We start from the raw sequence: 16144 nt of genomic DNA on the forward strand, positions 1-16144 counted from the left end.
CAGACGTCTTTATAACGGAGACATGGATGGCCGGTGGGTCTGATACCAGTGGCGAGCTCGCTGTACAATGTGTCTTTGGGGATCCTGCCATCTTCCATGCGGCTCACATGGCCAAGCCATCTCAAGCGCCGCTGACTCAGTAGTGTGTATAAGCTGGGGGTGTTGGCCGCTTCAAGGACTTCTGTGTTGGAGATATAGTCCTGCCACCTGATGCCAAGTATTCTCCGAAGGCAGCGAAGATGGAATGAATTGAGACGTCGCTCTTGGCTGGCATACGTTGTCCAGGCCTCGCTGCCGTAGAGCAAGGTACTGAGGACACAGGCCTGATACACTCGGACTTTTGTGTTCCGTGTCAGTGCGCCATTTTCCCACACTCTCTTGGCCAGTCTGGACATAGCAGTGGAAGCCTTACCCATGCGCTTGTTGATTTCTGCATCTAGAGACAGGTTACTGGTGATAGTTGAGCCTAGGTAGGTGAACTCTTGAACCACTTCCAGAGCGTGGTCGCCAATATTGATGGATGGAGCATTTCTGACATCCAGAAATCTATTGATTTCTGTCTTGGCCATGCTCAGATGATTGAGAATTCCACAGATTCACCACTCTTGAGTAAAGAAATCCCTCCTCATCTCAGTCTTAAATAGCCGGTCCCGTATTCCAAATTTATTAATTGAATTTAAATTCTCCTAGCTGCCGTGCTGGGATTTGAACTCGTGTCTCTGAAGCATTAGTTTGGGCCTCTGGATTATTAGTTCAGTAACATTACCACTCTTACCATCCTCTCAAATGTCTGGCCTTGTGACCTGTTTATAGTCATAGAATATGAAAGTCTACTTAGGAATTGTTTTCTCCTGAGTTGAAACGGCAGGTTTACATCTGATAAGCTCAATATTATTTAAAGAATAAACACACTATTTCCTTGAAATCTGTCTTTTATAATTACTGCAGCTATCAGCGAAGAAAACAACTTCCTAACTACCAATCTTGTTTCATGACAAAACCCTGGTTAGGATTCAAGTTTCGTAATAACATAACTGTTCCTTCCTTGAGTCTAAGGTTGTGTGTTACTTGTTGAGTTATAGTTGGGGTGGATGGATTTCCTTCCTGCCTCCGCAATGGTGCTTTAAGGTGGAGTACAGTTTGAGCTGACTGACTCCAACCTTTAAGCCTGGAGCTCATCTGTCATAGCCCAGTGAACTGGGATGGCGGCAGCGAGGTCTCCAAGTCGTAGGTTTGGATTCAGAGTTTCCCCCTCCTAGGTGGGTTGCCGACCAAGGCTTGAAGGGACCCTCCTTCCCTTACTATTTTATCCATAGCTGGTATACCAATACTCGTAGTCCACGCAATATGGTGTGGTTATGCCTTTGGTCCAGAACATAATTGTCACTTGAGCTGCTTGGAATCCTTCCGCCCTGGCCGTTACCTTTATCAAGAAAGACATCCACCCAGGTGGTGTCACGTTCATCATTTCTCCCCTCACTACGTTTCGCCCATCACTTGAGATGGTGTGGCACTTGGAGCCAGCAGTGAGAGCTGGGTGTAGATGAGGACCAGTGATTCCAGTCCATCCTACAAATTGGATGCACCTGACTGAAAATACAAGGGCACTGCCTCTATCCGAACACCCCAAATATGCTGTATTATTTGTATATATATATATATATATATATGGGTGTGGAGTACTCTTGTGTGTGCATTTTGATAAACTGTCACTTATTGAACAATTGTGGGCTGGCAGAGAGCAGCATTTAGACTACAGCGTTCCATCTGCCCAGCTGAAAAGGGATTTGTGACAGTAAGGAATCTGGAGATGGTCTAGATCGAGACAAATACTGTTCAGTTTTGTTAAACTTATTAATTTTGTTTTTATCCACGGATGGAACCTTGTTAGAATATTTTCCTGTTTTTGAGGCTATGACTCCATTCAGCAGTCCCTTAAGCAGCAGCTACTTGCGGAGAAAGCTCCATGTATGCTGCCTCAACAACATGCTTTAACCCTAACATAAGCAGATAACTCATACTATACCAGTGTAGCATTTCCATTTCTCACAGCAGCCAGCTTGTTTGAGCACAACTGATGCTACAAAATGCCCAAACATGCCTCACTTATAATCTTCACAACCGGCAAAGAACTGTATAAGCTTGATTTAAGCTCTGCTCACAGAGTTGAAATGATGGTCCAATGACCTACTATATCAACAATGTACACAGTCATCAATGCACCCTTCTACCATGAACTTAATGCCCCTTCATTGTTGATGCTGCCATCTTTGCATGAGGTACAGCCGCTGCTATCAACAAGAACACCCACTTACATTATATAAAATATCTCAACACGCATCAAAGATAGGACATCAAACCAAAGAATAGATATTATGCGAGGTGATCAAATCCTCCCACTGTATATATGGTGTTTTACTTTTTTAAAAAAAGTAACAAAATCCTCCATTCATTGGACAATAGTTTTCAGGAGCAGTGTTCTTCTAAACGCAGATGGGAAATTGTCCCGGTGATAATTGATATGTAGGGCTGTAGACATTTTAAACAAAGTAATTCCATTCACTAAACAGAAAAATTCTCTCATCAGACAAATGACTAAAACTTGGACTGGCCTGTCTGTTTATTTCATAATGAAGCTCATGGAACTAGTGATTGAAAAGTGACTTGGCATTGTGAAGGCGAAGGTGGTGATAAAACAGAAAAATCACTGCCTGGTAGACAATGAGCAACAGCATGGCACATAGATCTGTGTCATCTCCCTACTGTTCACATGATCCATAAATAACCTGGAGGAATGTACTTACGTCAAATGTGATGATGATTTCAAGCTAAGTGGCTAGGTAATAAACCTAAGGTAGATAAACAGCATTCAGAGACTCAGACCAATTAAGTATACTGGCCCAGGAACTATAGATGGATTTTAAAGCAGATGGTGCATAATTGCACAAAAAACAGCAAATGTGTAGATAATGAGGGGATACTATATTGTAAAAAAAAACTAGCCAGAAACGGCAGGGATTAAGCTGCCACTGAGTTATCCAGGGGATGCAGTTTTCTTTTTGCACTGCAATAATTGGGAGTGGGGGAGGAGGAAATGAATCTGGATGTGCTTACTGATCCTTCAGAAAGTCTTTAATCACTGTGAATTTGTTAACAAAGCTAATTAAATCCCACGATACTGCCTGGTGGTATTTAACACAACTTATGCTAAACTTGTACAGGTGTCTATAGTTGATGAGATCAGATTTGGAACAGTGTACAGGTTTTGGTACCCTACTTTCCAAAAAGTCACTGATACATTAAAGAGGCTTCAGAGAACAATGACAGGAATAATTCTGGGATTTAGGGGATCTAAGTTATGAAGAGAGATGTGCAAAACTGAATGTGGTTCAATTAAAGTAAAGGAAGGAGGGGAAGAGGCTTGATTCAAGGATTTTAAAATGTCGAGACATGTCAATGATGCAGGTAGAAGCAGGTTACTTGAATAGAACTAAAAGATACAAGGCTTTAAAAATTAATTAGCCTCAAGTGAGACAAGTGATTAGAAGAAGTGTCGTGGTGATCATTCAGTAGTGGCAATGTGGAACAGACTACCAGCGACAGCAACTGAGGCTGAAAACATTAATTTGTTTTTTTTAAATGATAAGCAGCTGATCGGGAATGTTGTTATGATAGTTAACAGAGGTACAGACTTGCACTACACTGTGCTGTTGTGGTGGGGTGGAACAGTGTTTCAACAATGATGAACAACACACCATAATTGAATGAGAACGATAAGGAAGAATGAATATTTCAGAGTTCTGTTTTATTATCCTTAGGGATTGAGGAATCTTTATGCAGAATGTCTGCTGAGGCGATTAAGTGACAGAGCTAGATTGTACAGGATCTGAGTTTGACGGGTCAAACATTTTTAGTTCCACACTTTCTTATATTCTAACCTGTTTTCCAGCACTGAAGATTGCTTTATGAATGGTTGTTCAAATGACCATCCTCTTGTCAGCATTCAGTCTGAATTAGAATCTGATTTCATAGAAATTAAACTGTTATTCGTTGTTAAAGTAGAAGATTCTGCAGATTACTCTTCACTTCCATTATCAACATTCAGCCAGACCAGCTGACTTACTGGTGTTCTGGTTGGTCCAGTAGGTCCTCAACCAGTTAAGACCATCTACTGTGTTGCCTGTTTAAATAAAATGAGAAAAAAATTAAATCCACATTTTAAAAAATAATGGTTGCCTTGCCTGCTACTGCGAAACAGAGCTGTTTTACTTCTGGAGCATCCTTTTTGGTCTTATTGTTCTACAGTATTCATCAGATGCCTGAAAAGAATTGCACTGGTGTTTTCGTGAACAAAAGTAAACAGCAAACCAGAATAGAATGTTAAATTGTCCCAGGACCAGCTTCCTGGATTTTTTTTTTTCTGGTTAAGGACACACTACAATACATTTTCAAACCTCTCGCAAATTCCTCAAACAGCTGAAAAATACTGATTTATTGTAAAAGATAGAATCGACAGTTTGTTTCTTACTTGCCCAATTAATGTATCAGCTATCAGGTAAAACCAGAGATTTTCCTGCTAGCAAAGTGCTGCGTCCTTTTCTCATTTGTATATATGGGGTTTGAATGCACGAAGCAACAGAGTTGCTTGGATTCTCTTTTCTTTTTACTGTTCATATTCAGTTTCATAAACCCAATGACACCAGTATGACTTAAAAACTCAAAGGATAGAGGAGTTTTTTTTTTACAATTGGATGGAGCTAGCTTGATTTGTTGAATCATTACTTTTTTGTGATATGTGACTCACACATGATAACTCAAACATATAAAAGGGTAGTCAAAGGAAGGGTGCACTGATTAGGGATCAAAAAGGAGATCTTCCTGTGGAGATAGAGAGGATGGCTGAGGTACTAAATGAGTCTTCACTGAAGGATTCTGCCAATGTCACAGTAATGCAGGAAGTAGTAGAGAAATTGCATAGGGTAAAAGTAAAGAGGCACTAAAGGTTGGTAGTTCTCAAAGCAAAAAGATCACCCTGTCCAGATGGGATGCATCCTAGGTTACTGAGGGAAGCAAGGGTGGAAACTATGAAAGTTCTGGTCACAATCTTCCAATTCTCTTTGTGCTTGATGGCTGTCACAGACATGATGGGCCGAAGGGCCTGTTTCTGTGCTGTATGACTCTATATGGGAGTTGAATGGAGGACTGCAAAAGTTACAACCCTATTCAAAGAAAGGGGAGAGAGATAAACCCAGCAATTACAGAACAATTAGCCTAAAGTCTGTGATGAGGAAACTTTTAGAGATATTTATCTGGCAAAATGAACTGGCACTTGGAAAGTATGGGTTAATAAATTAAAGGGAGCACGGATTTATTAAAAGGTAAATCATGCTTGGCTAACTTGATTGAGCTCTTTGACAAAGTAATAGAGAGGGTTGATGAGGGTAATGTGGTTGACATTGTGTATCGGGACTTTCAAAAGGCATTTGATAAAGTACCATATAATAGACTTGTTAGTAAAATTGAAGCCCATGGGATTAAAGGGGTGGTGGCTGCGTGGATACATAACTGGATTGGGAAGAGAAAGCAGAGAGTAGTGGTAAACCATTAGTTTTCAGACAAAAGTGAAGTTGCAGTGATGTCCCCTAAGGGACGGTGTTGGAACCACTGTTCTTTTTGATATATAATTACCTGGACTTGGGTATATACAGGGCACGATTTCAAAATTTGCAGATAACATGAAACCCAGAAATGTAGTAAACAGTGAAGAGGACATAGACTGATAAAATGGGAAGACACATGGCAGTCGAAATTTAATGTAAGAGAGTGTGAAGTGATTCAGTTTGGTCAGAAGAATGGGGAGAGGCAGTACAAACTAAGTGGCACAATTTTAGAGTTTCAGGAAGAGAGAGACCTGAGGTTGTACATACACAATCTTTGAAGGTGAAAGGACAAATTGAGAACATTATTCAAAAGGCATACAAGTTCCTTGGCTTTATAAATAGAGGCATAGAGTACAAAAGCAAGGAAGTTATGCTCAACCTTTATAAAATACTGGTTAGGTCTCAGCTGGGGTTTCGTGGCCAATTCTGAGCACCAGACTTTAGGAAGGACGTCAAGACTTAGCCGAAGGTGCAGACGAGATTCACCGGTATGGCGCTAGGGATGAAAGACTTTAGTTCTTGGACAGACTAGAGAGTGTGGGATTGCTCCCCTTACAGCAGAGAAGAATCAGGGAAGATTTAATAAAGGTGTTCAAAATCTTGAAGGAATTTAATACAGTAAATGCCAGTCTTCAGCCAATTCGATGCACTCCACATGACATCAAGAAATGTCTGAAGGCACTGGATATAGCAAAGGCTATAGGCCCTGACAACATCCTGGCAGTTGTACTGAAGACTTGTGTTCCAGAACTACCCGCACCCCAAGCCAAGCTGTTCCAATACAACTACAACACTAGAATGTGGGAAATTGCCCAGGTGTGTCCTACCCACAAAAAGCAGGACAAATCCAATCCGTCCAATTACCACCATCGGCCTGCTCTTCATCATCAACAAAGTGATGGAAGGTGTCATCGACAGTACTATCAAGTGGCACTTACAAAGCAAAAACCTGCTCACTGATGCTCAGTTTGGTTTCTGCCAGGGTCACTCAGCGCCAGACATCATCACAGCCTTGGTCCAAACAGGGACAAAAGAACTGAATGCAAGAGGTGAGGTGAGAGTGACTGCCCTTGACATCAAAACATCATTTGATTGACTGTGGCATCAAGGAGCCCTGGCAAAACTAGAGTCAATGGGATTGGGGGGCTTGGAGTCATACCTAGCACAAAGGAAGATGGTTGTGATTGTTGGACGCCAAACATCTCAGCCCCAGGAAATCACTGCAGGAGTTCCTCCAGGTGCTGTTCTAACCCAACCATCTTCAGTTCCTTCATCAGTGACCTTCCATCATAAGGTCAGAAGTGGGGTTGTTCACTGATGATTGCACAGCATTCAGTATCATTATGACTCCTCAGATCTGTAGCAAGTGACATTTGTGCCACACAAGTGCCAGACAATGACCACCTTCAACAAGAGAGAATCTAACCATCTCCCCTTGACATTTAACGACATTAACTAAAAATCCCACCATCAACATCCTGGGGATTAACATTGACCAGCCATAAAATACTATGGCTACATGAGCAGGTTAGAGGCGAGTAACTCACCTCCTGATTCCCCAAAAGCCTGTCCACCATCTACAAAGCACAAGTCAGGAGTGTGATGGAATATTCTCCACTTGCCTGGATGGGTGCAGCTCCAACAACACTCAGGAAGCTCAACACCATCCAGGACAAAGCAGCCCGCTTGATCGGCACCCCATTCAGCACCTTAAAGATTCGCTCCCTCCACCATTGACGCACAGTGGCAGCCGTGTACCATATACAAGGCGCACTGCAGCAACCCACCAAGGCTCCTTCGACAACACCTTCCAAACCCACGAACTCTACCATCTAGCAGGACAAGGACAGCAGACGCATGGGAACACCAACACCTGCAAGTTGCCCTCCAAGCCACACACTATCCTGACTTGGAACTATATCGCTGTTCCTTCACTATCGCCGGGTCAAAAACCTGGAACTTCCTTCCTAACAGCACTGTGGGTGTACCACATGGACTGCAGCAGTTCAAGAAGACGGTTCACCACCACCTTCTGTAGGGCAATTAGGAATGGGCAACAAATGCTGGCCTTGCCAGCGATGCCTGCATTCCATAAAAGAATTTGAAAAAAAGGAGAAACTGTTTCCAGTGACAGAAGGGTCAGTAACCAAAGGACAGAGATTTAAGGTGATTAGCAAAAGAACCTGAGGCGACACAAGAAAACATTTTTTACGCAGCGTTATGATGCTCTGGAATGCACTGCCTGGCAGAAGTAGATTCAACAATAACTTTCAGTAGGAAACTGGATAAATACTTGAAAAGGAAAAATGCAAAGGGGCAGGAGCAGCGGAATGGGATTAATTTGGATAGCTCTTTTAAAGAGCTGGCACAGGCATGATGGGCCGAATGGCCTCCTTCTGATGTGCATGACTCTGTGATTACGAACATACACTTTCAAATTTCAGTACTGTGCCTGTAGTGTCTAAAAAATGGCAAGGGTGAAGACGATGCAATTTTTTTGGGTAACCCACCTTTTGGAGTATACTCGCAGCCTATATAACCTTGATATCCCAATTTTTCCAGCAGGTTGAATATGTAGCTGTAGCTGATCTCTCCAGGACTATCTGGTTCATTCCGGTTAGGAACTTGTGCAATTTGGACATGACCTGATGGTAGAAGACACAACACATCAGAGCAGCAGTACATCCTTCAGGGATCTTAACAAAACAACGTACAAAGTAAGACTCAGGATTAAAAGTGCAATTATCTCTGACAGGAGATCGCTGCATGGAATTCACTGACAGCCATGTATGTCATTGAGCTTGGTGAACTGAATTTTTCTTTAATGAAAAACACAGTTCTTAATTATGTTTCTGGAAATGATAGCTTTAGCTATCTGTTGATGGTGGTTAGTTCATTCAATGTAACATCTCATCAACCTAGGCAAAACTTCAGTGTCCTTTGCAAATTAACAGAATTTAATAATGTACCAGTCTCAAGTATTATGGCAATACAATGCCCTTTCTGCTGATCAGCACCCCAGCACTACACAATTCCACTATGGGTGCTGCTTAGTGTGATTGGATCATCGGGGAATTAAACTACCCATCAGCGGAACTGCAAGCAGGAACAGGACATTCTGTACCGGACGAATGAACGCAGAAGAATTCCACTTCTGGATTCCATGCACGATCCTGCTGTATATGCTTGAGGACTTCACTTACATTCTGTACCTTGATTATGAGACGTAAGTTGAGTGAATAATGGAGCTTGCAGCTTTAGAAATTCTTGGTGTGTCTTTAACCTCAAGGCAAATGCAATCCTTAAAATTTAATTTTGATTCTAATTTCAGAAATAGGGCAACTGAACCACTCCAATTAGTTTCATATAATTTAACATTCTTTCTCTCAGGGTAGCAATGTTTTCAAATGACAGTGAACTTTTATCCCTTGCTCCTGAAGGCTAGAATACCTAATTGACACACAGTGAAGATTATCTTCCTATTAAACACTTTGATGACTACCATTATCAGTTGGTAGCACTCTCACCCCTAAGTCAAATAATTACATAGGATATACAGCACAGCAACAGGTCATTTGGCCCAACCAGTGTTTATGTGCCACTTGAGCCTACCCCATCTTTCCTTATCTAACTCTATCAGCATAACCCTCTATTCCCTTCTCCCTCATATGCTTATCCAGCTTTCCCTTAAATCCATCTACATTATTTGCCTCAACTACTCTGTGTGGTAGTAGGTTCCACATTTTCACCACTGTTCTTCTGAATTTCTTGTTTGATTTCTTTCTATCCTATGTTGATGGAATCACTCTCTCTGTGTTAAACCTATCAAAACCTTTCATAATTTTAATGATCTCTATTAGGAGAAAGAAATAAGGTTAACATTTCAGGTCGATGACCCTCCGTCAGACCCCAAAATACAATATCATCTTCCATACCAGTGCTTCTGACATGTCTTCTCTTTTCCTCACCCGAAAATTCCCTTCCAACATGGTTGACAAGGCCCTCGACCACGTCTGTCCCATTTCCCACACTTCTGCTCTCACCCCTTCTTCTCTCTCCCAGAACCACGATGGGGTTCCCCTTGTCCTTACATTGCACCCACCAGCCTCCACATTCAACGGATCATCCTCCATTATTTCTGCCATCTCCAGTACAATATCACCACCAAAAACATCTTCCCCTTCCGGCATTGCAAAGGGGCCATTCTCTCCACGACACCCTGGTCCAATCTTCAATCACCCCCAACACCCAATCTCCTTTCCACGACAACTCCTGTGCAAGTGCAGGAGATGTAATACCTGCCTTTTTACCTCTTCTCCTCCCACCCCGCAGGGCCCCAAAATTAGAGTACAAGAGAAAGATAGCTAGAAATACTATGGATATTTAAAAAAGAAAAGTTAACAAAGTGAGCATTGGTCCTATAGAAAGTGAGTCTGGGGAATTAATAAGGAAAAATGAGATGGCAGATGAACTGAACAAGTATTTTGTATCAGACTTCACTATAGAGCATGCAAGAAACATCCCAGAAATAGCTGTAAATCAGGAAATGGAAGGAAGGGAGGAACTCAAGAAAATTATAATCACCAAGGAAGTGGTACTGAACAAATTGTTGGAACTGCAGGTTGACAAGTCCCCGGATCCTAATAGACTTCATCCTCGGGTCTTAAAAGAAGTGGCGAGTGAGATAGTCAATGTGTTGGTTTTAATTTTCCCTTGATTCATGGAAGGTTCCATTAGATTGGAAAATAGTGAATGTAATTCCTTTATTCAAAAAGGGAAGGAGGCAAAAAGCAGGAAACTATAGGCCAGTTAGCTTAACATCTGTCATAGGGAAAAAGTTAGAAGCTATTATTAAAGATATTATAGCAGGGCACTAAGAAAAATTCAAGGTAATCAGGCAGAATCAACATGGTTTTGTGAAAGGGAAATCATGTTTAACCAATTTATTGGAGTTCTTTGAAGATGTAACATGTGCTGTGGATAAAGGGCAACTGGTGGATGTACTGTACTTAGATTTCCAGAAGGCATTTGATAAGGTGCCACATCAAAGGTTACTGCAGAAAATAAAAGCTCATGGTGTAGGGGATAACATGATAGAAGATTGGCTAGCTAACAGGAAACAGAGAGTAGGCATAAATGGGTCATTTTCTGGCTGGCAAGATGTAATGAGTAGGTATATCACAGCGATCAGTGCTGAAGCCTCAACTTTTTACAATTTATATAAATGATTTGGATGAAGGGACTGAAGGTATGGTTGCTAAATTTGCTGATGACACATAGGTAGGAAAGTAAGTTGTGAAGAGGACATAAGGTGGCTACAAATGGATACAGTATGCAAACAACATTAGTAGTGTGGGGCATGGCATTAATCAGGAGATTAGAGAAGCATGTAGCAATGGTAATACAGTAATCATGGGTGACTTCAATCTGCATATAGACTGGGTAAACCTAATGAGCACAAATGCTGTAGAGGATGAGCTTCTGGAGTGTGTTAGGGATGGTTTTCTAGAGCAGTATGTTGAGGAACCGACTACAGAACAGGCTATTTTAGATCGAATATTTTGTAATGAGAAAGGGCTAATTAATAATCTTGCTGTAAAATAAACTTTTACCGGGGTAGGCAATGGCATAGTGGTATTATCACTGGACTAGAAACCCAGAGGCCCAGGGTATTTCTCTGGGGACATGAGTTCGAATCCCGCCACAGCAGAAAGTGGAATTTGAATTTAATTAATAAATCTGGAATTAAAAGCTAGTCTAATGATGGGCATGAAACCATTGTCGATTGTTGTAAAAACCGATCTGGTTCACTAATGTCCTTTAGGGAAGGAAATCTGCTGTCCTTACCTGGTCTGGCCTACATGTGACTCCAGACCCACAGCAATGTGGTTGACTCTTACATGCCCTCTGAAATGGCCTAGCAAGCCACTCAGTTGTACCTAACCACTACAAAGTCAATAAAAAGGAATGAAACCGGACGGACCACCCGGCATCGACCTAGGCACCGGAAACGACAACGGCAAACCCAGCCCTGTCGACCCTGCAAAGTCCTCCTTACTAACATCTGGGGGCTTGTGCCAAAGTTGGAAGAGCTGTCCCACAGACTAGTCAAGCAACAGCCTGACACAGTCATATTTATGGAATCATACCTTACAGACAATGTCCCAGACACTGCCATCAACATCCCCGGGTATGTCCTGTCCCACCGGCAGGAAAGGCCCAGCGGTATACAGGAGGGAGGGAGTTTCCCTGGGAGCCCTCAACATTGACTCTGGACCCCATGAAGTCTCATGGCATCAGGTCAAACATGGGCAAGGTAACCTCCTACTGATTACCACCTACCGCCCTCCCTCAGCTGATGAGTCAGTATTCCATGTTGAACACCACTTGGAGGAAGCACTGAGGGTGGCAAGGGCACAAAATGTACTCTGGGTGGGGGACTACAATGTCCATCACCAAGAGTGGCTTGGTAGCACCATTACTGACCGAGCTGGTCGGGTCCTAAAGGACACAGCTGCTAGACTGGGTCTGCGGCAGGTGGTGAGGGAACCAACACGAGGGAAAAACATACTTGACCTCGTCCTCAAGAATCTGCCTGCCGCAGATGCTTCTGTCCTTGAATGTATTGGTAGGAGTGACCACCGCGCAGTCCTTGTGGAGACGAAGCCCCGCCTTCCATTGAGGATACCATCCATCGTGTTGTGTGGCACTACCACCGTGCTAAATGGGATAGATTTCGAACAGATCTAGCAATGCAAAACTGGGCATCCATGAGGTGCTGTGGGTCATCATCAGCAGCAGAATTGTATTCAACCACAATCTGTAACCTCATGGCCCGGCATATCCCCCACTCTACCATTACCATCAAGCCAGGAGACCAACCCTGGTTCAATGAAGAGTGCTAGAAGGCATGCCAGGAGCAGCACCAGGCATACCTCAAAATGAGGTGTCAACCTGATGAAGCTACAACACAGGACTATCTGCATGCCAAACTGCATAAGCAGCATGCGATAGACAGAGCTAAGCGATCCCATAACCAATGGATCAGATCTAAGCTCTGCAGTCCTGCCACATCCAGCTGTGCATAGTGGTGGACAATTAAACAACTAACTGGAGGAGGTGGCTCCACAAATATCCCCATCCTCAATGATGGGGGTGCCCAGCACATCAGTGCGAAAGATAAGGCTGAAGCATTTGCAACAATCTTCAGCCAGAAGTGCCAAGTTGATGATCCATCTCGGCCTCCTCCTGAAGTCCCCAGCATCACAGATGCCAGACTTCAGCCAATTCGATTCACTCCGCATGATATCAAGAAACGACTGAAGGCACTAGATACTGTAAAAGCTATGGGCCTTGACAATATTCCGGCAATAGTACTGAAAACCTGTGCTCCAGAACCTGCCGCGCCCCTAACCAAGCTGTTCCAGTGTGGAAGTGAGCAGAAAGGCATGGCACTATGCTTAATGGGAAATATAGCCAAGTTAGGAATAGTAGCTTTGCTGAGCTTTGATTTTAAGTGGCAGAAACCACAATGAAATAGTTAAAAGTAAAGGCAGAGCGTGTGAGACTGTAAAGACTAGCCAACACTGGTAATTGCAAGGACATCTGTTCTTTATGGCCTGATTGTGTGACTCCCTGTGGTTTGGAACAAATGGACTCCTGTGAATCAAATGATGTCCATCCCTGTGTGAGTGATAAGGAGTGCTAGGCCCCTGTTATCTTCGTGAGCTGCCACTACTTGTAGCTGCAGACTGCACGAAACACTCAGGAATGTACACCTAATAGAGATAGCAGGATGCGCCGCAATTACTTGTCACAAGGTAGAAACAGAACTCATGATCAATGTAGGGAGTGAGACCAGAATGTTTATTGATGATTCCTATGCTCTTGCTAATTAGCTTGCTTGTCCGCTTTGTTTTATCTTGCTGGTACAAAACAATATTTTATTAGTAACAAGTATGTATTGAGAATGGAGTGTATTGTAACCTCAGTAACAGATGTACTGCATGTCACCACGTGGGTGAAGTCGAATTGTACCGCACTGATTGGTTAAACAAGGAGGTGTAGCATGAATCTTAATGTATAAACAGTAGTACCTGTATCACAAACTTCACTTACTCTGGTGGACCCGACAGACTCTGGGGTGGAGTCAGTGTCGTTGCATTAGAGTAAGTCAGCCGGCTAAATGCGCAAATAAAGTAATTGATTTTACCTACACATCCGACTCGGTATATTTACTGAACCAGACTGAGGCAAAAAGAACTCAGATTTACACCAGTACAGCTACAACACTGGCATCTACCCTGCAATGTGGAAAACTCCAGGCGCTGCTTCACAAACCACTGACCACCTCCAGGTGCTGACCCATTGTCTCTCGAGACAAGGAGGCCAAAAAAGAAAGAAAGAAAGAATGTCCTGTACACAAAAAGCAGGACAAGTCCAACCCAGCCAATTACCGCCCCATCAGCCTACTCTCAATCATCAGTAAAGTGAAGGAAATTGTCATCAACAGTGCCATCAAGCGGCACTTGCTTAGCAATAACCTGCTCAATGACGCTCAGTTTGGGTTCCGCCAGGGCCACAGCTCCTGACCTCATTACAGCCTTGGTTCAAACATGGACAAAAGAGCTGAACTCAAGAGGTGAGATGAGAGTGACTGCCCTTGACATCAAGGCAGCATTTGACCTAGTATGGCATCAAGGAGCCCGAGCAAAACTGAGGTCAATGGGAATCAGGAGGAAAACCCTTCGCTGGCTGGAGTCATACCTAGCGCAAAGGAAGATGGTTGTGGTTGTTGGAGGTCAATCATCTGAGCTCCAGGACATCACTGCAGGAGTTCCTCAGAGGAGTGTCCTAGGCCCAACCATCTTCAGCTACCTACCATGGAACGCATTGCCAGCGGAGGTGGTAGACGCGGGCACGATAGCATTTTTTAAGATGTATCTAGACAGATACATGAATGGGCAGGAAGTAAAGAGATACAGACCCTTAGAAAATAGGCGACAGGTTTAGATAGAGGATTTGGATCGGCATAGGCTTGGAGGGCCGAAGGGCCTGTTCCTGTGCTGTAATTTTCTTTGTTCTTTGTAATCATAAGGTCAGAAGTGGGGATGTTCGCTGATGATTGCACAATGTTCAGCACCATTCGTGACTCCTCAGCAGTCCGTGTAGAAATGCAGCAAGAACTGGACAATATCCAGGCTTGGGCTGATAAGTGGCAAGTAACATTCGCGCCATACAAGTGCCAGGCAATGACCATCTCCAACAAGAGAGAATCTAACCATCTCCCCTTGACATTCAACGGCATTACCATCGCTGAATCCCCCACTATCAACATCCTAGGGGCTACCATTGACCAGAAACTGAACTGGAGTAGCCATATAAATACCGTGGCTACAAGAGCAGGTCAGAGGCTAGGAATCCTGAGGCGAGTAACTCACCACCTGACTCCCCAAAGCCTGTCCACCATCTGCAAGGCACAAGTCAGGAGTGTGATGGAATACTCTCCACTTGCCTGGATGGGTGTAGCTCCAACAACACTCTAGAAGCTTGACACCATCCAGGACAAAGCAGCCCGCTTGATTGGCACCCCTTCTGCAAACATTCACTCCCTCCACCACCGACGCACAGTGGCAGCAGCTTGTACCATCTACAAGATTCACTGCAGCAATGCACCAAGGCTCCTTAGACAGCACCTTCCAAACCCGCGACCTCTACCAACTAGAAGGACAAGGGCAGCAGATGCATGGGAACACCACCACCTGCAAGTTCCCCTCCAAGTCACACACCATCCTGACTTGGAACTATATCGCCGTTCCTCCACTTGCTGGGTCAAAATCCTGAACTCCCTTCCTAACAGCACTGTGGGTCTACCTACCCCAAATGGACTACAGCGGTTCAAGAAGGCAGCTCACCACCACCTTCTCAAGGGCAATTAGGGATGGGCAATAAATGCTGGCCTAGCCAGCAACGCCCACATCCCTGAATGAATTTTTAAAAAACTTAAGGGATGAGTGACCATAAAATGGTAGAATTTTACATTATGTTTGAAAGTAAGGTAGTTCAATCTGAAGCTAGGGTGTTAATTTTGAACAAAGGAAATTATGAAGAATGAGTGGCAAATTGGCTGAGGTGGATTAGGAAAATACATTAAAATGTATGACAGTACATAGGCAATGGATAGTCTTCAAAGAAATATTACATAGTTTACAGCAACTATACATTCCTTCAAGGCACAAAAACCCCAAAAGTAAAGGCAGTCAACCGTGGATAACAAAGGAAGTTAAGGATTGTATAAAATAAAAATAAAAGGCCTATAAAGTTGCCTGAAATAGTAGTAAATCTGAGGATTGGGAGGATTTTAGAATACAGCAAAGGAGGACGAAGAAACTGATAAAGAAAGGGAGAATAGAATATGAATGTAAGCTAGCAAAAAATATAAAAACGGACTGTAAGAGCTTCTATAGGTACGTAAAAAGGAAACG

General features: G+C 43.2%; 1 protein-coding gene across 4 annotated transcripts in view; it reads right to left on the bottom strand.

The window, feature by feature from the left end:
- Window positions 1-3788: 3788 nt before the first annotated feature.
- hyi (hydroxypyruvate isomerase) overlaps window positions 3789-16144 on the bottom strand; it is a 67727-nt gene continuing 55371 nt past the window's right edge. For all 4 annotated transcript variants that reach the window (XM_068036904.1, XM_068036901.1, XM_068036902.1 and 1 more), the window contains 2 exons: window positions 8171-8305; window positions 3789-4180 (listed from right to left, as the gene is read on the bottom strand). In XM_068036904.1, coding sequence (XP_067893005.1) covers window positions 4095-4180; window positions 8171-8305 — 221 coding nt within the window. In that variant the 3' untranslated portion in view covers window positions 3789-4094. The remainder of the gene's footprint in view (window positions 4181-8170; window positions 8306-16144) is intronic.

Source organism: Heterodontus francisci, chromosome 8 (assembly GCF_036365525.1).
Source record: "Heterodontus francisci isolate sHetFra1 chromosome 8, sHetFra1.hap1, whole genome shotgun sequence".
Lineage (NCBI taxonomy): Eukaryota > Metazoa > Chordata > Chondrichthyes > Heterodontiformes > Heterodontidae > Heterodontus > Heterodontus francisci.